This window comes from Oncorhynchus kisutch, unplaced genomic scaffold (genome assembly GCF_002021735.2).
Source record: "Oncorhynchus kisutch isolate 150728-3 unplaced genomic scaffold, Okis_V2 scaffold1657, whole genome shotgun sequence".
In the NCBI taxonomy this organism is placed as follows: Eukaryota; Metazoa; Chordata; class Actinopteri; order Salmoniformes; family Salmonidae; genus Oncorhynchus; species Oncorhynchus kisutch.
Genome location: NW_022263602.1, coordinates 1 through 23,609, shown reverse-complemented (window position 1 = coordinate 23,609; position 23,609 = coordinate 1). Strand labels below are relative to the sequence as shown.

Here is a 23,609-nt window from a genome sequence, read left to right as displayed (position 1 = left end):
ATGGGAAACAAGTTTGAAAAAGGGTATTTTGTATTTAAATGATATTCGAATGGTTGACTTGTCTTTAATGGAGTTATCAGAATTATTTGGAAAGGTCTACTCAGTCCAAGATTATAAATTGATTACAGCATTACCCCAAAAATGGAGGCAGGTGGCAGCAGGAGGTAGGGAAGGTGTCTGTCTGCCCAATATAAATTATCAGAACTTGCAGAGGAATACAAATAGCATAAATAGGAAAGTATACCAGTTTCATTTGAGGACCAGGATGTTGTGTCATTTAGATTGCAAAATAGTTGGGAAACGATATTTGATTTACCGATTCCATGGGACAGGGTTTATGAGTTAATTCAAGACTTGTGCTTTTCAGCTAATGCAGATTTAGTTGAGAATACAGAATCAATTGACCATTTATTTTAGTATTTCCCTCAAGTAGCTTCTCAGGAATGGTTGAAAATGCAAAACATTGATCTAAAATTGACACTAAATATCCTTTTGGAGAGCAAGTCAATTAATAATAATTATAGTTTCTCAACTCAATCTGTAGTCTATTCAATAGAAATTGTATGTTAATCACAGCATAGTTGAAATATGCTGCGTAGTGTCTGGCCAGCAGAGACAGGTGGGATGGGCTAAGGGAAGCTGAGGTTTGGGATGTGGAATTGGAGATAAGGGGGAGTGGAGTTGCTGGGCAAAGGATAGACAGATGTCAAATTAATTCCAAATACATTTGAATGACACTGAGGGGCTTTGTTGATACAGTTGAGGCTGATGCCATGCAGGTGTTTGTACAAATGCATACACTCATTCAAATGCTCATAGATGGACATGGTTCCATACATCGTTGGCCTTGCTGTTATATTGGCCTGTATGTTTCTCATTCATTGGTGGTGCATGGAATTCAATGCATTTCTCAGGGTGGAATCTGATGCTTGAGGGGCAGCTCTTGGAGGGCTGTATCGGTCAGGTCCCCATTTGACAGTGGGAGATCTGTCGACGTGCCGTTGACCCTTTGTGTCTCTGGCTAAGAGGCTGTTAGATGACTAATGTGATGTGGTTGGGCAGCTTCCCTGTAAGTATGTTTATTACCAGATGAAATAGTCAAACTGAATCTACACAGAAAGGGAACATTTGGTTCATGAGCCAACCACTTAACGAGCAAGGTTTGTAGAGTCTACACATTGTATTAAAATGTTTACCTATCCAGGCCTGCTTTGTGACCAGATTAGCTGTTGATGCATACGAATTAGGACCAGTAAGAGAGAATAAAGGACACATGTTCAGTAATATTGGTGTGACATTTATTAATGTACAAGAGGCAACTAGTATCGTCTTCCTGCCGCTTCGTTTAATTCAGCCACAGTTCAGAAATTGTTTAAGAAATGCTTCAGCACAATGTACACGGGTTGGAGGAAAACAGCACGACCTGATGAAGATATCCCAGAAGCCTTGTACATCTTCAGGTTCCCCAGGAAGATATCCTGCAAGACAAAATCGTCAGCAGGGTAGCCTAGTGGTTAGAGAGTTGGACTAGTAACCGAAAGGTTGCAAGTACAAATCATGAGCTGACAATGTACAAATATTTCGTTCTGCCCCTGAACAGGCAGTCAACCCACTGTTCCTAGGCCATCATTGAAATTAAGAATTTGTTCTTAACTGCCATGCTAAATAAAGGTAAAATACAACACGAATTCTAGTTCCCAGTCATGTGCACCTATACAAAACTCACATTCAGTCACAGGTGTAAGCCACATCCAAGTACTTATAGGTTCCGACACAGGGGTCACCGAACACAGAGTTGGATACCTTGACGATACACTGGCGCTTTCCATCACACCTGTGTGTCAACAGGTAGAGGTTAACACCACAGCCAATGACTTCCTACAGCTAAATGCACACTGAAGGTTTCAGTACCTTTCTGCCATTTTGCTGGTGGTGGATTGGCTGAGGCAGTTGGTGTTTTTGAGTTGTTGATGTGGGCGCCCAATGGAACACACATCGTGTTGACGACGACCATAGTTGGCACGCTGAATACGGATCTCACCTCGATCTGAGGAAGAGAAAGGACAAACCTTGGTGTTGGTGTGGGCTAGTGACTAATATACACGGCACCACATGATTAAACTGTACGGTAGTGTTGACCAGCTTACCACATAGTAGTTGAGAATCAGAGCCTTCACATATGATGCTGCTTACTGCAAAGACAACACAGGAGTTACACCACTGGCCAGACAAATTAAGACATACATTAGCCTGGTGAAGTGTTAGTGATGCGCACTGACAGGGAATGTTGATTTCAGGTGCATTTTTCTAAAAGTCATTATAAACTCGTTAGCATGAACCAAAGTACAAAAAGTTAGGCGCGTCATCTTCCACCGTTACCTTTTAGTTTCACTTCCTTATGAGCAGTTCTCGAAATGCTAACATTTTAAGCAAACTGGCTGGCTAGACCTAAACTGTTGAAAAAATAAAGTCGACCCCGCTACACCCAATCTGTGCAGTTTGTGCCATCTGTCAGATTGGCTATAAACCCTGCAAAACTGTAGGAGTTGCGCTAGCTAGTTACCGTTCACGTCAATTTAACAAGGAACAGCAGCAGCATATGAGACAAGTCAAAAAAGTTACTGCAAAAAGGGTCAATGCAGATAGTCATTCAGCAGTTAAGGCTTGGGGGAAGTAGAAGCCTTTCAGGGTCCTGTTGGTTCCAGACTTGGTGCAGCCGTACCATTTGTTATGGAGTAGCAGAGACCAGTATAACTTGGGGGGTGCGAGTCTTTGACAATGTAGAGCCTGCCGACACAGGTGGTGTCGAAATCCTGATGCAGGGAGCGCGGCCTCTGATGTACTGGGCCGTACGCGATACCCTCTGTAGCACCTTGTGGTCAGATGCCATACCTAGTGGTGATGCAGCCAGTCAAAAAGCTCTCAATGGTGTAGAATTCAGAATCGGAGGGCTGACACCAATCCTTTTAGCCTCCTGGCAGGGAAGGGCTCAGCCCTCCATTTCCTGTAGTCCACTACCAGTTCCTTCGGCATCTTGGCACCACACTGCCAGGTCTCTGACCTCCCTATAGGCTACTCAAACTAAACAAGTTGCATATCCACAGCTTGCTAGGGTTAGTTAGCAGTTGAGGGTGGTTTACACTTGGAGAAACAAAAGTTAACAAGCTGGTACCATAGGGGAACCAACCCATTATATTCCTTTTCTAGCAATCAGCTGAGCTTACTTTTTTACAAGATTAAAAGTGGGTAGGAGAATTAAACAATGTCCCAACATGACACAGTCATACCAACACTAAATATTAAATACTAAATATTATTAGCACACATTCAGAGACTGACTTGTTTCTTGCTGTTGGACACAGGAGTATTTGGTGTCCAGGTACTTATAAGTCCCGACACAGGGGTCTCCAAAAACGAAATTGGATGCAGGGACAATACACTCGCTCTTCCCACCGCATCTGTGTGTTTCAAAGACATGTTGAGGTCATGAGTTCATACAGGTAAACACAACAGGTTCCAGCACATTTCTGCCATCTTGCTGGTGGTTGTTTACACTACAGCCAAGGAGTTACAGGTTCTAGTACCTTTCTGCCATCTTGCTGGTGGAGGATTGGCTGAGGCAGTTGGTGTCGGTGAGTTGGTTATCAGGGCGCCCAATAGAACAAACATCGTGTTGACGACGGCCGTAGTTCGCACGCTTGATATGGATCTTACCTCCATCTGAGGGAGATGGAGAACAGTGAGGCACGAAGGAGAGCCAAGTATGGGTCTCTATGGTGTGGGCTAGTGACGCTAATCTACAGTATAAACGATCATAGGTGGTCGGTGAGTATACTGTTCAGCAGTGTGGACTAGCTTACCACATTGCAGTAAAGCATCAGAGCCTTCACACGTGATGCTGATTGCTGCCAGGACAAATAAACAGGAATTACACACCACTCACATTAGCTTGGTTAAGTAGTATCATCATTATTACATACAGTACCTCCATCTGTTAGTGTGCAGCAAGCTGTAGCCAGCACTGAAACAACATCACACAGCTAGTTCAGCAACATTCAACATCATATGCACTTGGACCATGAAGCTACAACTCAGCATTGGTCTCTATACGCAAGTTCAGCATTTGGTCTCATATTCCATGCTTTGAATACCTTTTTGCCCAAAAGGAACTGAATGTCCCTCAAATCATATTACATGTACTTCTTTTCACTCACAAATACAAACATTGTCATATATATTTAAATTCTAATCTGCATCAGATACAGATTTTGTATACTCACATGTGACCACCGTCAGTCTCAAAATGCACATGATGCCAGGTACAGGAGTGGTACTAACAGAGAAAATGCAACTGATGATAACAAGATCCAATACACCTGGTATTTATGTTATGTGACATGTCTTAATTTACCCAGGTGTATCTATTTGTCTCCAGGTGCACCTCATTGCAATTAGGGGCCTGCGTTTGGTGGTCAAAACCTGGCTATTGAGTCAGTCTCATGGAGTTAGATAGAGGACTCTAGATGGATGAAATCCATGTTGGCATGAACATTGCCACTGAGGGCTTCCAACAAAGTAGCCATCTAGGTGGAGCTTCTCAAATCAAATCAAATCAAATTTTATTTGTCACATAAACATGGTTAGCAGATGTTAATGCGAGTGTAGCGAAATGCTTGTGCTTCTAGTTCCGACAATGCAGTAATAACCAACAAGTAATCTAACTAACAACTCCAAAACTACTGTCTTATACACAGTGTAAGGGGATAAAGAATATGTACATAAGGATATATGAATGAGTGATGGTACAGAGCAGCATAGGCAAGATACAGTAGATGGTATCGAGTACAGTATATATATATGAGATGAGTATGTAAACAAAGTGGCATAGTTAAAGTGGCTAGTAATACATGTATTACATAAGGATACAGTCGATGATATAGAGTACAGTATATACGTATGCATATGAGATGAATAATGTAGGGTAAGTAACATTATATAAGGTAGCATTGTTTAAAGTGGCTAGTGATATATTTACATCATTTCCCATCAATTCCCATTATTAAAGTGGCTGGAGTTGAGTCAGTGTCATTGTGTTGGCAGCAGCCACTCAATGTTAGTGGTGGCTGTTTAACAGTCTGATGGCCTTGAGATAGAAGCTGTTTTTCAGTCTCTCGGTCCCAGCTTTGATGCACCTGTACTGACCTCGCCTTCTGGATGATAGCGGGGTGAACAGGCCATGGCTCGAGTGGCTGAGGTCCTTGATGATCTTCTTGGCCTATCTGTGACACCGAGCGCTGTAGGTGTCCTGGAGGGCAGGCAGTGTGCTCCCGGTGATGCGTTGGGCTGACCGCACCACCATTTGGGGAGCCCTTTGGTTGCAATTGCCGTACTAGGCATTGACACAGCCCTACAGGATCCTCTCAATGGTGCACCTGTAGAAGTTCATGAGGGCCTTACAGGACAAGCCAAATTTCTTCAGCCTCCTGAGGTTGAGTAGGTGCTGTTGCGCCTTCATCACATTTTCTCTACGAATGGATCATTTCAGGTTGATTGTGATGTGCACGCCGAGTAACTTGAAGCTTTTCGTCCTCTCCAGTGCGACCCTGTAGAAGTGGATGGGGACTAGCTCTCTCTGCTGTCTACCGTAATCAACAATCATCTCCATTGTTTTGTTGACATTGAGGGAGAGGTTATCTTCCCGGCACCATTCCGTCAGGGTCCTCACATCCTCCCTGTATGCCGTCTTGTCATTGTTGGAAATCAGGCCTACCACTGCTGTCAGCAAACTTGATGATTGAGTTGCCACTCAGTCATGGGTGAACAGGGAGTACAGGAGGAGGTTGAGCACACACCCTTGTTGTTCCACAGTCTTGAGGATCAGCGTGGTGAAGGTGTTGTTGCCTACCTTCACACCCGAGGTCGGCCCGTCTGCCCAGCTGCAAAGAGCGGGGTTGAGACCAATTGTCCAAGCTTGGTGATGTGGTATGATTCTGCTATTTCCTTTACATTTGATCCGGAACTCCCAACAGAAGCTAGCCAGCTAACTAGCTAGTAGTCAGCTTGCCACTGCTAGTTGTCATCAGCTACCTTTAGCAAGGACATATCTCGCCAGTCTGCACAGATCTTCACAGAGCACAGAGCACAGAGCAAATCGGGCTTATTTTTCTCCATATCTCTGGATTCCTACCTCAAGCTCTGAACCTTTTCACCTAGGTCATCGCAGCTAGCTAGCTGCTATCCAATTGGCTTCTCCTGGCTAACGTCTCTGTCCCAAAGCAACCACCAATTAGCCTGGAGCTAGCCTATGCTAGGCCCATCTCCCAGCTAGCTGAAGAGGTCAATCAGCCACTCCTTAAGCTACAATACCTATTTTGCCAATTGGCCTGGACCCCTGTAATTGCCGATATGGAGCCCTGCTGATCCATCACGACTGGACAACTGACGTAATCCACCCGAGGGGGTTTCAACTGGCTCCCCCGTCATGAAGTCCCCTGAATGCCCATCTGCTAGCCTGCAATCCGCAGCTCGCTAGCTGTCCAGAGCACACCGGACTGTTAGCTGAAGAAGTCCATCAGACAATATTTTGGGGGCTACTGTATATATTTTGAAAATTGGCCTGGACCCTTTTACTACACAGAGTCCTGCTGATCCATGTCTCAATTGTCTCAAGGCCTAAAAATCCTTGTTTAACCAATCACCTCCCCTTCATGTACACTGATTGAAGTGGATTTTACAAGGGACATCAATAAGGGATCAAAGCTTCCACCTGGATATTTTTTTTTATTCATTTTTTTTTTTTACCCTGACATTGCTCATTCTGATATTTCTTAATTCCTTTATTAACATTTTGGGGATTTGTGTTTATTGTTTTGTATTGTTAGGTATTACTGCACTTTAACTAAAGCTTGTAACATGCGCATTTTGCTGCACCTGCAATAACATGTGCAAAATATCTGTAGTCAGCAGTCTGATGGATTGTAGAAAGAAACGGTCTCTAAGCCAGTTGGAATCAGATTGCATACACCAATATGGACTGCCCGACGATAAGGGAGAGAAGAGTTTGTGGTTGATTTTTGTGGGGTCCTTGATAATGATGCGTGCCTTCCTCAGGCAGATGTCCTGGATGGGTGAGGGCACTGTCCCAGTGATGTACTTCACAACCCGCTAGAGTGCCTTGCAGTATGCCATACCATGATGCATCCACTCAGGAAGCTCTCAATGGTGCAGTAGTAGTATTTAGAGAGGAGGCAGCATGCCATATTTCGTCAGCCACCTTAGGAAGTAGAGACGCTGTTGTCATGTTGGTCCATGACGAGTCCGCAGTGATGTGGTTGCTGAGAAACTTAAAACTTGTGACCATCTCTACTGCAGTCCCGTTGATGTGGATCAGGGTATGTTCCATCCTCTGCTTCCAGAAGTCAACAATCAAATCCTTTGAAGCACCTGGTCATTCAGAGCAGCAAGAGTTTACTATTATTATAGTATTTACTGTTACATTAATGACAGTTAAAGGCGCTACATGGTCAATCTGCAGTCTGCATTGGCCTTTACAGTGATACGGACATTCATACGTTTTGAGCTTCGTGGAGCAGCGCAGAGCTGTTGAGCAGAGCTGGTGTGAAGGAAGTTGTCAAGGAAGTAAGTTTGTGTCTGTACAGGACTTCCCGCCCCCCAATTACCGTCAACCAATCATATCTATGCAGAGCCCTCCACAATGTTACACAATTTGGGAGGTACAGGGCTCAATTAGGCCTCTGCATGCCTCCGGATGCACCGCTATTTCCTCACACCCTCCTTACAGAATCTCCGACTACATTGCATACACAGCATCAATTGGTTCTTAAGTCCTGAAGGTTTATCCTTATCCTGGAAGAAATTGCACGTTATATTGCAAAATGACATAGTATATCACATACTGCTAGCCATTGAAGTCATTTAAAAAACCTGAGAACAAAGACGTGTCATTAACGCAGGAATCAATTGTTTGATCCAATGAAAATTGATATGAATTATTTGTTGTCCTGTGACGGTACCCTGATCCATGAGGGAACAGACAATACGTTTTAGTCGTCATCCTCATTTTCATATGCTCAAGGGACTTGGAAGGAGGCATTTTGACATAATTACACAAAGACACACTTTCAATCATGTGTTTCATACATGGATGATGACCATGATGTGAATGGTTTTGTAACACTTTTATGTTGTTGTTTTTTTCCCACATAGCAAATAGAGATATTATGATATAATTAAATAAATGTATTCAGGAGAAAGAAAATCTGAACACAAGCTGTCATTTTATCTGGATCAGGTCTGTATTTATTTATTGCAGCCTAATTATAAAATAAAGTATCCCCATACACAGCTATCGGATTATTTGAATGAATTGGCTAACATAGGCTACAATGTTTCCATCAATTAGTATAATGCCTAACCATTAATTAAGAAAATAAATATTTAACTATGGTATGATGTAACTTTCAATTTCTCTGTTAATATTCAAATTAGTGGATTCTGTTATATCAGCCACACCCGTTGCTAACAGTTTTATAAAATCGAGCACACCGCCATGCAATCTCCATAGACAATAGAATGTACCATACTGAAGTGCTCAGTAACTTTCAACATGGCACCATCATAGGATGCCACCTTTCCAACAAGTCAGTTCGTCAAATTTCTGCCCTGCTAGAGCTGCCCCGGTCAACAGTGTTGTTATTGTGAAGAGGAAATGTCTAGGAGCAACAACGGCTCAGCCGTGAAGTGATATACATACAAGCTCACTGAATGGGACATTGGTTGCAACACTCTACCGAGTTCCAAACTGCCTCTGGAAGCAATGTCCACACAATACCTGTTGTCGGGAGGTTCAGGAAATTGGTTCCCATGGCTGAGCAGCCGCACACAAGTCTAAGATCACCATGCGCAGTGCCAAGAGTCAGCTGGAGTGGTGTAAAGCTCGCCGCCATTGGACTCTGGAGCAGTGGAAACGCATTCTCTGAGTGACGAATCATGCTTCACGATCTGGCAGTCCGATGGACAAATATGGGTTTGGTGGTTGCCATGCAGATGCCATGCAACCTGCCCCAATGCATAGCGCCAACTGTAAAGTTTGGTGGAGGAGGAACAATGGTCTGGGGTTATGTTTCATTGTTTGGGATAGACCCCTTAGTTCCTGTGAAGGGAAATCGTAATGTTACAGCATACAATGACATCCCAGACAATTCTGTGCTTCTAACTTTGTGGCAACAGTTTGGGGAAGGATCTTTTCTGTTTCAGCATGACAATACCCCCGTGTACAAAGCGAGGTCCATACAGAAATGGTTTGTCGAGATCGGCGTGGAAGAACTTGAATTGGAATTGGAACGCCGACTGCGAGCCAGGCCTAGTCGCCCGACATCAGTGCTTCTGGCTGAATGGAAGCAAGTCCCTGCATCAATGTTCCAACATCTAGCGGAAAGCCATCCCAGAAGAGTGGAGGCTATTATAACAGTAAAGGGGGGACCAAGTCCATATTAATGCCCATTTTTTGGTGGGAATGAGATGTTCGAAGAGCAGGTGTCCACATACTTTCAGCCATGTAGTTTACATTCCACACATGCTAAATACAAAAATAAGGTTCTGTCCCTGCAGCTACAATGTTTCCAGCTGAATGTAGCTTAATTGTTATATTTAAAGCTTTTAGCTAATAAGCAAGAACTGCACGGAACTAATGCATCAATATCTTAGAAATGTTACAATTTAGTTTAGGATGGAATAACGTTTAGAAGTCGTTTGTTGTTTTTAAAGTGAAGAAATCATTGCATTCTGCTCGCACATTGGAAAAAAATATCAGTCCTGTCTGCCTGTTGAGCTCTAAACTCTGCCATTGAATTTCAATTTAAAAAAAACGTTGTCTGTCTGTCTTCACCTCCAGGTAGGGAGCTAGCTACGAGCTAACATAATATTTCACTATGTTAATTATTTAGCTAATTATCTAAATATTTTATTGCAAAATATTAGTTTTTGTAAATGTGTCTCCAACCCCAGCCTAGCAGACATTATTAGCTAACTAACTGTCACGATCGTTGTTGTAATCATACTCAGACCAAAGCGCAGCGCGGAATCGGTTCGACATCCTTTTATTATAAGAGAACCGGAAAAAAATTTTTTACGATACGTGCAGCTCAAGCAGTGCTCACAGGCAACTACACAGAAACATAATCCCACAAAACATTGTGGGGAAATGGCTACCTAAATATGATCCCCAATCAGAGACAACGATAAACAGCGGCCTCTGATTGGGAACCAAACCAGGCTAACATAGAAATAAATGCACTAGATCACCCACCCTAGTCACACCCCGACCTAACCAAAATAGAGAATAAAAAGGTTCTCTATGGTAAGGGCGTGACACTAACGTACTGTACCAAAATTTCAGTTTGTGTACTAATGTTTTCTGGAGAAATAAAATGGCTATAGCCAAAGGCCCTTGCTTGTTAATGTACTAACTCTGTCAATTATGTGTTGTTGTCAAAGAACGTTACCAATTTGCTGTCACCCTGGGTGCACATTTTGTTTATTGCCCTAGAACTCCACTACTCGGATGCCTGGCGAGACTGCGTCGGTGAAAAGATAATCCGCCTTTACCTTCCGTTTTATTGGCGAACATACAATCACTGGAGAATAAACTGGATGAGCTCCGTTCGAGACTATCCTATCAACGTGACATTCAAAACTGTAATATCCTATGTTTCACAGAGTCGTGGCAGAACAAGGACATGGATAATATACAGTTAGCTGGGTTTTCAGGATATCGGCAAGACAGAAAAGCAGCTTCCGGTAAGATCAGGGGGGGTGGTATGTGTCTCTTTGTGAACAACAGCTGGTGCGCAATCTCTAATATTAAGGAGGTATCTAGGTTTTGCTCGCCTGAGTTAGAGTACCTATTGATTGTAGATCACATTATTTACCAAGAGTTTTAATCCATATTCTTTTTAGCTGTCTATTTACCAACACAAACTAAGATCGCACTGAACGAGCTATATAAGGCCCTAAAGCAAACTGGAAAATGTTCATCAATCCAAAATGTTCATCCAGAGGCAGCACCCCGGCCGACTTTATTTCAGGAAAACTGAAATCTATTTTACCTCATTTCTACCAGCACATGCAACAAGAGGGAAAAAAATTGTGGATCACCTTTACTCCACACACGGAAACATGTACTGTACAAAGCTCTCCCTCGCCCTCCATTTGGCAAATCTGTGATGCACTGAAACAGATGCTAAGCCACAGGACTGTTTCGCTAGTACATACTGGAATATGTTCCCCTTATTCATCCAATGGCAATGAGGAGTATAACACATTAATTACCAGCTTAATTAATAAATGCATCGACAACGTCGTCCACACAGTGACCAGTACATATCCCAACCAGAAATTATGGTTTACAGGCAACATCCGCATGGTGCTAAAGGCTGAAGCTTTCAGTAGCTGGATACTTATAATAAATCCCACTACGATCTCCAAAAACCATCAAACAGGCAAAACGTCAATACAGGACTAAGATCGAATCCTATTACACTGGATCTGATGCTCGTCAGATGTGGCAGGGCTTGCAAACTATCATAGATTGCAAAGGGAAACCTAGTTGTGAGATGCTCAGTGAAGCAAGCTTACCAGATGAGCTAAATGCCTTCTATGCTCGCTTCGAAGCAAGCAACACTGAAGCATGCATAAGAGCACCAGCTGTTCCAGGCAACTGTGTTTCAAGCAGACTACCATAATCCCTGTGCCCAAGATCGCCAAGGTAACCTGCGTAAATTATGGCCGTCGCATAGCACTCACATCTGTAGCCATGAAATGCTTTGAAAGGCTGGTCATGGCACACATCAACACCATCCTCCCAGAAACCTTAGACTGACTCTAATTCACATACCTCCCCAAAAGATCCACAGATGACGCAATCTCTATTGCACTCCACACTGCCCTTTCCCACCTGGACAAAAGGAACACACACCTATCTCTCTCTGCTGTCTACTGTAATCCACTATCATCTCCATTGTTTTGTTGACATTGAGGGAGAGGTTATTTTCCCGGCACCATTCCGTCAGGGTCCTCACATCCTCCCTGTATGCCGTCTTGTCGTTGTTGGATATCAGGCCTACCACTGTTGTCAGCAAACTTGATGATTGAGTTGCCACTCAGTCATGGGTGAACAGGGAGTACAGGAGGAGGTTGAGCACACACCCTTGTTGTTCCACAGTCTTGAGGATCAGTGTGGCGAAGGTGTTGTTGCCTACCTTCACACCCGAGGTCGGTATGTCTGCCCAGCTGCAAAGGGCAGGGTTGAGACCAATTGTCCAAGCTTGGTGATGTGGTATGATTCTGCTATTGTCTTTACATTTGATCCGGAACCCCCAACAGAAGCTAGCCAGCTAACTAGCTAGTAGTTAGCTTGCCACTGCTAGTGGTCATCAGCTACATTTAGCAAGGACATATCTCGCCAGTCTGCACAGCCCGACTCAAACCAGAGCAAATCGGGCTTATTTTTCTCCATATCTCTGGATTCCTACCTCAAGCTCTGAACCTTTTCACCCAGGTCATCACAGCTAGCTAGCTGCTATCCGATTGGCTTCTCCTGGCTAACGTCTCTGTCCCGAAGCAACCACCAATTAGCCTGGAGCTAGCCTATGCTAGGCCCATCTCCCGGCTAGCTGAAGAGGTCAATCAGCCACTCCTTAAGCTACAATACCTATTTTGCCAAATGGCCTGGACCCAGGTGGCCATGATGGTATGAAGGACAGATTGGGAATTTAGCCAGGACACTGTGGTTAAGTGCGATCAGTGCCATGGGATCTTTATTGACCACCGAGAGTCAGGACACCCATTTAACGTCCCATCCAAAAGACGGCACCCTACTGCCTTTTGTCATTGGGATATGTTTTAGACAAGAGGAAAGGGTGCCTCCTACTGACCCTCCAACACCACTTCCAGAAGCATCTGTTCTCCCATCCAGGGACTTACCAGGACCAACGCTGCTTAGCTTCAGAAGCAAACCAGCAGTGGGATGATGGGTGGTATGCAGGACTAGCTGGCTATATAATGAATATAAATTGGGTGTTGTGAGATTATTCAATATAAAAGCACTAAACATCTCTAGAATCTTCACAATTTCAAAAGTTTCATTTGAACCCTAAATGGTTCTCAAGTAAAATACTAAGAAAAGCTAATTCACTTTTGCCTGTGTATGGATTTCGATGTCTCATTTTTGATTGACTGCAAATGATACCTTTTTCAAAGTCTCTCTTTTTCAAACAAGCATTGCAGAGCTGGCTACAATTTTAATTTCATCCCCCTGAAAAGATAGAACAAATATTATGGCTGAATATAAATGTGCTGGGTTATGAAAGACCTGTATTTATGGGAAACAAGTTTGAAAAAGGGTATTTTGTATTTAAATGATATTGCAAATTGGAATGGTTGACTTGTCTTTCATGGAGTTATCAGAATTATTTGGAAAGGTCTACTCAGTCCAAGATAACCAATTGATTACAGCATTACCCCAAAAATGGAGGCAGGTGGCAGCAGGAGGTAGGGAAGGTGTCTGTCTGCCCAATATAAATTATCAGAACTTGCAGAGGAATACAAATAGCATAAATAGGAAAGTATACCAGTTTCATTTGAGGACCAGGATGTTGTGTCATTTAGACTGCAAAATAGTTGGGAAGCGATATTTGATTTACCGATTCCATGGGACAGGGTTTGTGAGTTAATTCAAGACTTGTGCTTTTCAGCTAATGCAGATTTAGTTGAGAATACAGAATCAATTGACCATTTATTTTAGTATTTCCCTCAAGTAGCTTCTCAGGAATGGTTGAAAATGCAAAACATTGATCTAAAATTGACACTAAATCTCCTTTTGGAGAGCAAGTCAATTAATAATAATTATAGTTTCTCAACTCAAATCTGTAGTCTATTCAATAGAAATTGTATGTTAATCACAGCATAGTTGAAATATGCTGCGTAGTGTCTGGCCAGCAGAGACAGGTGGGATGGGCTAAGGGAAGCTGAGGTTTGGGATGTGGAATTGGAGATAAGGGGGAGTGGAGTTGCTGGGCAAAGGATTAATTCCAAATACATTTGAATGACACTGAGGGGCTTTGTTGATACAGTTGAGGCTGATGCCATGCAGGTGTTTGTACAAATGCATACACTCATTCAAATGCTCATAGATGGACATGGTTCCATACACCGTTGGCCTTGCTGTTATATTGGCCTGTATGTTTCTCGTTCATTGGTGGTGCATGGGGCAGGGAATGGAATTCAATGTATTTCTCAGGGTGGAATCTGATGCTTGAGGGGCAGCTCTTGGAGGGCTGTATCGGTCAGGTCCCCATTTGACAGTGGGAGATCTGTAGATGTGCCGTTGACCCTTTGTGTCTCTGGCTAAGAGGCTGTTAGATGACTAATGTGATGTGGTTGGGCAGCTTCCCTGTAAGTATGTTTATTACCAGATGAAATAGTCAAACTGAATCTACACAGAAAGGGAACATTTGGTTCATGAGCCAACCATTTAACGAGCAAGGTTTGTAGAGTCTACACATTGTATTAAAATGTTTACCTATCCAGGCCTGCTTTGTGACCAGCTTAGCTGTTGATGCATACGAATTAGGACCAGTAAGAGAGAATAAAGGACACATGTTCAGTAATATTGGTGTGACATTTATTAATGTACAAGAGGCAACTAGTATCGTCTTCATGCCGCTTCGTTTAATTCAGCCACAGTTCAGAAATTGTTTAAGAAATGCTTCAGCACAATGTACACGGGTTGGAGGAAAACAGCACGACCTGATGAAGATATCCCAGAAGCCTTGTACATCTTCAGGTTCCCCAGGAAGATATCCTGCAAGACAAAATCGTCAGCAGGGTAGCCTAGTGGTTAGAGAGTTGGACTAGTAACCGAAAGGTTGCAAGTACAAATCATGAGCTGACAATGTACAAATATTTCGTTCTGCCCCTGAACAGGCAGTCAACCCACTGTTCCTAGGCCATCATTGAAATTAAGAATTTGTTCTTAACTGCCATGCTAAATAAAGGTAAAATACAACACGAATTCTAGTTCCCAGTCATGTGCACCTATACAAAACTCACATTCAGTCACAGGTGTAAGCCACATCCAAGTACTTATAGGTTCCGACACAGGGGTCACCGAACACAGAGTTGGATACCTTGACGATACACTGGCGCTTTCCATCACACCTGTGTGTCAACAGGTAGAGGTTAACACCACAGCCAATGACTTCCTACAGCTAAATGCACACTGAAGGTTTCAGTACCTTTCTGCCATTTTGCTGGTGGTGGATTGGCTGAGGCAGTTGGTGTTTTTGAGTTGTTGATGTGGGCGCCCAATGGAACACACATCGTGTTGACGACGACCATAGTTGGCACGCTGAATACGGATCTCACCTCGATCTGAGGAAGAGAAAGGACAAACCTTGGTGTTGGTGTGGGCTAGTGACTAATATACACGGCACCACATGATTAAACTGTACGGTAGTGTTGACCAGCTTACCACATAGTAGTTGAGAATCAGAGCCTTCACATATGATGCTGCTTACTGCAAAGACAACACAGGAGTTACACCACTGGCCAGACAAATTAAGACATAGTGATGCGCACTAACAGGGAATGTTGATTTCAGGTGCATTTTCTAAAAGTCATTATAAACTCGTTAGCATGAACCAAAGTACAAAAAGTTAGGCGCGTCATCTTCCACCGTTACCTTTTAGTTTCACTTCCTTATGAGCAGTTCTCGAAATGCTAACATTTTAAGCAAACTGGCTGGCTAGACCTAAACTGTTGAAAAAATAAAGTCGACCCGCTACACCCAATCTGTGCAGTTTGTGCCATCTGTCAGATAAACCCTGCAAAACTGTAGGAGTTGCGCTAGCTAGTTACCGTTCACTGAAACATGGTAAACCAGATTAAGTGCACAAGCATCATATAAGCTTGACACTTGCCTTCCATGTTCTTGCTGGCTAATTGAGCTAGATATGTCAATTTAACAAGGAACAGCAGCAGCATATGAGACAAGTCAAAAAAGTTACTGCAAAAAGGGTCAATGCAGATAGTCATTCAGCAGTTAAGGCTTGGGGGAAGTAGAAGCCTTTCAGGGTCCTGTTGGTTCCAGACTTGGTGCAGCCGTACCATTTGTTATGGAGTAGCAGAGACCAGTATAACTTGGGGGGTGCGAGTCTTTGACAATGTAGAGCCTGCCGACACAGGTGGTGTCGAAATCCTGATGCAGGGAGCGCGGCCTCTGATGTACTGGGCCGTACGCGATACCCTCTGTAGCACCTTGTGGTCAGATGCCATACCTAGTGGTGATGCAGCCAGTCAAAAAGCTCTCAATGGTGTAGAATTCAGAATCGGAGGGCTGACACCAATCCTTTTAGCCTCCTGGCAGGGAAGGGCTCAGCCCTCCATTTCCTGTAGTCCACTACCAGTTCCTTCGGCATCTTGGCACCACACTGCCAGGTCTCTGACCTCCCTATAGGCTACTCAAACTAAACAAGTTGCATATCCACAGCTTGCTAGGGTTAGTTAGCAGTTGAGGGTGGTTTACACTTGGAGAAACAAAAGTTAACAAGCTGGTACCATAGGGGAACCAACCCATTATATTCCTTTTCTAGCAATCAGCTGAGCTTACTTTTTTACAAGATTAAAAGTGGGTAGGAGAATTAAACAATGTCCCAACATGACACAGTCATACCAACACTAAATATTAAATACTAAATATTATTAGCACACATTCAGAGACTGACTTGTTTCTTGCTGTTGGACACAGGAGTATTTGGTGTCCAGGTACTTATAAGTCCCGACACAGGGGTCTCCAAAAACGAAATTGGATGCAGGGACAATACACTCGCTCTTCCCACCGCATCTGTGTGTTTCAAAGACATGTTGAGGTCATGAGTTCATACAGGTAAACACAACAGGTTCCAGCACATTTCTGCCATCTTGCTGGTGGTTGTTTACACTACAGCCAAGGAGTTACAGGTTCTAGTACCTTTCTGCCATCTTGCTGGTGGAGGATTGGCTGAGGCAGTTGGTGTCGGTGAGTTGGTTATCAGGGCGCCCAATAGAACAAACATCGTGTTGACGACGACCGTAGTTCGCACGCTTGATATGGATCTTACCTCCATCTGAGGGAGATGGAGAACAGTGAGGCACGAAGGAGAGCCAAGTATGGGTCTCTATGGTGTGGGCTAGTGACGCTAATCTACAGTATAAACGATCATAGGTGGTCGGTGAGTATACTGTTCAGCAGTGTGGACTAGCTTACCACATTGCAGTAAAGCATCAGAGCCTTCACACGTGATGCTGATTGCTGCCAGGACAAATAAACAGGAATTACACACCACTCACATTAGCTTGGTTAAGTAGTATCATCATTATTACATACAGTACCTCCATCTGTTAGTGTGCAGCAAGCTGTAGCCAGCACTGAAACAACATCACACAGCTAGTTCAGCAACATTCAACATCATATGCACTTGGACCATGAAGCTACAACTCAGCATTGGTCTCTATACGCAAGTTCAGCATTTGGTCTCATATTCCATGCTTTGAATACCTTTTTGCCCAAAAGGAACTGAATGTCCCTCAAATCATATTACATGTACTTCTTTTCACTCACAAATACAAACATTGTCATATATATTTAAATTCTAATCTGCATCAGATACAGATTTTGTATACTCACATGTGACCACCGTCAGTCTCAAAATGCACATGATGCCAGGTACAGGAGTGGTACTAACAGAGAAAATGCAACTGATGATAACAAGATCCAATACACCTGGTATTTATGTTATGTGACATGTCTTAATTTACCCAGGTGTATCTATTTGTCTCCAGGTGCACCTCATTGCAATTAGGGGCCTGCGTTTGGTGGTCAAAACCTGGCTATTGAGTCAGTCTCATGGAGTTAGATAGAGGACTCTAGATGGATGAAATCCATGTTGGCATGAACATTGCCACTGAGGGCTTCCAACAAAGTAGCCATCTAGGTGGAGCTTCTCAAATCAAATCAAATCAAATTTTATTTGTCACATAAACATGGTTAGCAGATGTTAATGCGAGTGTAGCGAAATGCTTGTGCTTCTAGTTCCGACAATGCAGTAATAACCAACAAGTAATCTAACTAACAACTCCAAAACTACTGTCTTATACACAGTGTAAGGGGATAAAGAATATGTACATAAGGATATATGAATGAGTGATGGTACAGAGCAGCATAGGCAAGATACAGTAGATGGTATCGAGTACAGTATATATATATGAGATGAGTATGTAAACAAAGTGGCATAGTTAAAGTGGCTAGTAATACATGTATTACATAAGGATACAGTCGATGATATAGAGTACAGTATATACGTATGCATATGAGATGAATAATGTAGGGTAAGTAACATTATATAAGGTAGCATTGTTTAAAGTGGCTAGTGATATATTTACATCATTTCCCATCAATTCCCATTATTAAAGTGGCTGGAGTTGAGTCAGTGTCATTGTGTTGGCAGCAGCCACTCAATGTTAGTGGTGGCTGTTTAACAGTCTGATGGCCTTGAGATAGAAGCTGTTTTTCAGTCTCTCGGTCCCAGCTTTGATGCACCTGTACTGACCTCGCCTTCTGGATGATAGCGGGGTGAACAGGCAGTGGCTCGGGTGGTTGATGTCCTTGATGATCTTTATGGCCTTCCTGTAACATCGGGTGGTGTAGGTGTCCTGGAGGGCAGGCAGTTTGCCCCCTGTGATGCGTTGTGCAGACCGTTCGTTAAGGAAGAATCACACGGGCCACTTTCAGTCGCAAAACCTTTGAGCATTGCAGATATACATTTCATGAATAGAGACAACGTATTTCCTTAATAATCTCCATGTCGGGGAGACATATTTGTTCAATATAGCATATTTTTATCTGAACCTTCCAAAAGGTTGCATCCTGCCTAACGCTCCCCATTATTCAATCCAGGTTATCTGGAGGGATCAGCCAATTAATTATACACTTGAGCAAACACTGCATAACTGTAGGTAGCATTAAATTGCCACCTTTGGCTTCATACAGTACCTTTTCAAACAAAACACTCTGTGATGGTGTGCAGCCTTTAAGTTTGTTTGCCAACTCATAGAAATTATAGAAGACAATGGACTACTTTAATAAAATGAATATTGCCTCTATTGTCTCTAATGTAATTACATTTGTTATTTGATTTGAATGGAGCTGCCCTTGCGCTCACGTACGCCATAATGGGACACATATAAAGATGATATACTGTGACTATCATTCTCTATGGTCCAATCTCTACGATGTGTTGTTCTGGTGGCTGAGTGTGTGTCCTCTTCCTCTCAACTGTCCATTCTCAGGGCTGCTGGACAGGTGCCTTGCCCGTCAACGTTGCAGCCCTTTGGGTGTTGCACTTATCAGGCTTCACCGCCATTGACCAGAAAGGCTGGTCCTAGTCATTTTGTGCATTTATATGTTCCCAGTTGCCACTCCTGTGAAGGGAGACCGCTGCACTTGAAGGCAGTTCGGTGACCACAGAACCCCAGTACAGGTACTCTATTGTAAACATTATTAAAGTTAACCGTGTTGAATGACTATGTACATATGGCAGCAGTCTCTATGGTACAGGTTAGAGTACCAGGTGGTGTCAACCCAGTACCCTGCTTTTAATAGTGACTAAGTTTGGGCTGGGTACTGGGAGGAGGCCGGCTAGAGGAGACGATTTTAACGTCCGATGGACTGGAGTAAGAAACTTCTATCTCCAGTTTCTCAGTCTCTAGGTCACAGCTTTGATGCTCCTGTACTATCACCTCCTTCTGGATGGTAGCGGGGTGAACAGGCCATGGCTCGAGTGGCTGAGGTCCTTGATGATCTTCTTGGCCTATCTGTGACACCGAGCGCTGTAGGTGTCCTGGAGGGCAGGCAGTGTGCTCCCGGTGATGCGTTGGGCTGACCGCACCACCATTTGGGGAGCCCTTTGGTTGCAATTGCCGTACTAGGCGTTGACACAGCCCTACAGGATCCTCTCAATGGTGCACCTGTAGAAGTTCATGCCAAATTTCTTCAGCCTCCTGAGGTTGAGTAGGTGCTGTTGCGCCTTCATCACATTTTCTCAACGAATGGATCATTTCAGGTTGATTGTGATGTGCACGCCGAGAAACTTGAAGCTTTTTGTCCTCTCCAGTGCGACCCTGTAGAAGTGGATGGGGACTAGCTCTCTCTGCTGTCTACTGTAATCAACAATCATCTCCATTGTTTTGTTGACATTGAGGGAGAGGTTATTTTCCTGGCACCATTCCGTCAGGGTCCTCACATCCTCCCTGTATGCCGTCTTGTCATTGTTGGAAATCAGGCCTACCACTGCTGTCAGCAAACTTGATGATTGAGTTGCCACTCAGTCATGGGTGAACAGGGAGTACAGGAGGAGGTTGAGCACACACCCTTGTTGTTCCACAGTCTTGAGGATCAGCGTGGTGAAGGTGTTGTTGCCTACCTTCACACCCGAGGTCAGCCCGTCTGCCCAGCTGCAAAGAGCGGGATTGAGACCAATTGTCCAAGCTTGTTGATGTGGTATGATTCTGCTATTTCCTTTACATTTGATCCGGAACCCCCAACAGAAGCTAGCCAGCTAACTAGCTAGTAGTCAGCTTGCCACTGCTAGTGGTCATCAGCTACCTTTAGCAAGGACATATCTCGCCAGTCTGCACAGAGCTGCACAGAGCACAGAGTACAGAGCAAATCGGGCTTATTTTTCTCCATATCTCTGGATTCCTACCTCAAGCTCTGAACCTTTTCACCTAGGTCATCGCAGCTAGCTAGCTGCTATCCGATTGGCTTCTCCTGGCTAACGTCTCTGTCCCGAAGCAACCACCAATTAGCCTGGAGCTAGCCTATGCTAGGCCCATCTCCCAGCTAGCTGAAGAGGTCAATCAGCCACTCCTTAAGCTACAATACCTATTTTGCAATTGGCCTGGACCCCTGTAATTGCCGATATGGAGCCCTGCTGATCTATCACGACTGGACAACTGACGTAATCCGCCCGAGGGGGTTTCAACTGGCTCCCCCGTCGCGAAGTCCCCTGAATGCCCATCTGCTAGCCTGCAATCCGCGGCCCGCTAGCTGTCCAGAGCACACCGGACTGTTAGCTGAAGAAGTCCATCAGATCATTTTTTGGGGGCTACTGTACATATTTTGAAAATTGGTCTGGACCCTTTTACTACACAGAGTCCTGCTGATCCATGTCTCAATTGTCTCAAGGCTTAAACATCCTTCTTTAACCAATCACCTCCCCTTCATGTACACTGATTGAAGTGGATTTTACAAGGGACATCAATAAGTGATCAAAGCTTCCACCTGGATATTTATTTTTTATTCATTTTTTTTTTTACCCTGACATTGCTCATTCTGATATTTCTTAATTCCTTTATTAACATTTTGGGGATTTGTGTTTATTGTTTTGTATTGTTAGGTATTACTGCACTTCAACTAAAGCTTGTAACATGCGCATTTTGCTGCACCTGCAATAACATGTGCAAAATATCTGTAGTCAGCAGTCTGATGGATTGTAGAAAGAAACGGTCTCTAAGCCAGTTGGAATCAGATTGCATACACCAATATGGTCTGCCCGACGATAAGGGAGAGAAGACTTTGTGGTTGATTTTTGTGGGGTCCTTGATAATGATGCGTGCCTTCCTCAGGCAGATGTCCTGGATGGGTGAGGGCACTGTCCCAGTGATGTACTTCACAACCCGCTAGAGTGCCTTGCAGTATGCCATACCATGATGCATCCACTCAGGAAGCTCTCAATGGTGCAGCAGTAGTATTTAGAGAGGAGGGCAGCATGCCCACATTTCGTCAGCCACCTTAGGAAGTAGAGACGCTGTTGTCATGTGGGTCCATGACGAGTCCGCAGTGTTGTGGTTGCTGAGAAACTTAAAACTTGTGACTCTCTCTACTGCAGTCCCGTTGATGTGGATCAGGGTATATTCCATCCTCTGCTTCCAGAAGTCAACAATCAAATCCTTTGAAGCTCCTGGTCATTCAGAGCAGCAAGAGTTCTCCTTGATAACTTGGTATTGTCTACCTCGGAGCGAACATAGAATGAGTTATACTCGTCTGAGAGGGAGGCTTTGGTGGGCATCGCACAGCAGGATTGCCTTTTTCAGTCTGTGATAGTCTGAAGTCCTTGCCACGCGACGCAAGTTTGAGTTGTCGAACATCAATTAAAGTTTCAGTCTTGTCTTTTTGCATTCTAACTTATTTTTGGAGCTCGTACCTGCTAGGCATTGCACACCACCAGGTCATCATGTTCGTTCTTCTGACATCGAATGCTGCAGTATGGAATATCTCTGTTCATCCATGGTTTTTGGTTTTAGACCTGTAGGGATTTTTATTGTGGGCACATCATCATCAACATATTTCCTAATGAAGACTGTGACTGATGATGTAGATTCTTCAATGTTGATGAATGAGTCCTGGGTGGACTGTCTTTTTTACCCGCTTTTTCTTTTTAAAGTTTAAATCTTGTCTAATCGCTGCAACTCCCAACGTGCTAGTGAGAGGTGAAGGTTGATTCATGCATCCGCCGAACATGACCCGCCTAACCGCGCTCCGTAACTCCGCCAGCTTAACCTAGAAGCCAGATGTATCAACGTGTCGGAGGAGAGGAACGCAATTCAACTGGTGACTTGGGTCAAGTAAAGCCCCCACTGGCTGATCCCGGGTCTGTAGTAACATCTCTAGCACTGAGTTTGCAGTGCTTAGACCGCTGCGCCACTCGGGAGGGCCACTGTGGATGAATCTTTGAACATATTAAATCTGCCTCCGATGTCCAGTTCTTCAATATTCTCTGTATTGCTGGCTTCCCTCTTAAGTTGCTGATTGTAGCGGAGATTAGGAACAGAGACGTGATACGATTGGCCAAGCGGGGGTGGGGATGGCTTTGTACTTATCACGGATGTTTTGCTTGTGCATGGTCAAGCAGGCTGGATCCTCTTGTGAAGCAGGATACATGTTGGTGATATTTTGTGAAACCTTCAAAGGCTGCTTTCGATTTTTAGAGAACAGTAGGAGATAAACTCCCATTGGCCAATGAATGGAGAAACGTATAACGCCCCCACAACTTTTTGACGGATCACATTCAATTGTCATAAGCGTCACACGGTTGAAAGCTAATCGTCATGCAATGCCTCTCAAAGGCGAGAAACCTGCCTATTTTCCTCAAAAGTAGATAATGTCCACTATTCCGAGCAGTACGATTATCAAACTCTCGGATTACAGTTGCAATTTGCACTGTACACGGAATTCATGCTAAAGTTGGGGTTTGAGCTAGCGGCCAATTGATCCCATTCACTCCTTGAAGAGCTCTCCTTGTTCCAGAATAGTCCAGAATGCACTGCGCAGCCCATTGACAATGTATGGGCAACATACAAATGGGCATTAATACAATGCCAAGGGAGTTTCCCCATCTCCTCAAAGGTATCTTCGGCACTGTCCCCACATTTCGGCAATGCACCAAAACGATCTGTCCCTCATTTAAATCAAGTCTAAGTGTGGATCAGTAGGC

The 23,609-nt window shown here is 43.9% G+C and overlaps 2 protein-coding genes across 5 annotated transcripts; both read right to left on the bottom strand.

Moving 5' to 3' along the window:
- Nucleotides 1-1,276: 1,276 nt before the first annotated feature.
- LOC116367278 (L-rhamnose-binding lectin CSL3-like) lies at nucleotides 1,277-4,409 on the bottom strand. Of its 2 annotated transcripts, none has more exons than XM_031818846.1 (9): nucleotides 4,281-4,409; nucleotides 3,986-4,021; nucleotides 3,861-3,905; nucleotides 3,585-3,720; nucleotides 3,340-3,458; nucleotides 2,148-2,192; nucleotides 1,912-2,047; nucleotides 1,727-1,834; nucleotides 1,277-1,507 (listed from the first exon to the last, which is right to left on the bottom strand). In XM_031818846.1, the coding sequence occupies exons 1-8, from the start codon at nucleotides 4,309-4,311 to the stop codon at nucleotides 1,729-1,731; spliced, it is 654 nt and encodes a 217-aa protein (XP_031674706.1). In that variant the 5' UTR covers nucleotides 4,312-4,409; the 3' UTR covers nucleotides 1,277-1,507; nucleotides 1,727-1,728. The 2 variants fall into 2 exon arrangements, with proteins under 2 accessions (XP_031674706.1, XP_031674705.1); XM_031818845.1 differs by having other exon boundaries at nucleotides 1,277-1,478.
- Nucleotides 4,410-14,684: 10,275 nt separating this feature from the next.
- LOC109879225 (L-rhamnose-binding lectin CSL3) lies at nucleotides 14,685-17,871 on the bottom strand. Of its 3 annotated transcripts, none has more exons than XM_020471415.2 (9): nucleotides 17,744-17,870; nucleotides 17,449-17,484; nucleotides 17,324-17,368; nucleotides 17,048-17,183; nucleotides 16,803-16,921; nucleotides 15,551-15,595; nucleotides 15,315-15,450; nucleotides 15,130-15,237; nucleotides 14,685-14,881 (listed from the first exon to the last, which is right to left on the bottom strand). In XM_020471415.2, the coding sequence occupies exons 1-8, from the start codon at nucleotides 17,772-17,774 to the stop codon at nucleotides 15,132-15,134; spliced, it is 654 nt and encodes a 217-aa protein (XP_020327004.2). In that variant the 5' UTR covers nucleotides 17,775-17,870; the 3' UTR covers nucleotides 14,685-14,881; nucleotides 15,130-15,131. The 3 variants fall into 3 exon arrangements, with proteins under 3 accessions (XP_020327004.2, XP_020327006.2, XP_031674704.1); XM_031818844.1 differs by having other exon boundaries at nucleotides 14,729-14,910; nucleotides 17,744-17,871; XM_020471417.2 differs by lacking the exon at nucleotides 17,449-17,484 and having other exon boundaries at nucleotides 14,688-14,881; nucleotides 17,744-17,833.
- Between the last annotated feature and the right edge of the window lie 5,738 nt (nucleotides 17,872-23,609).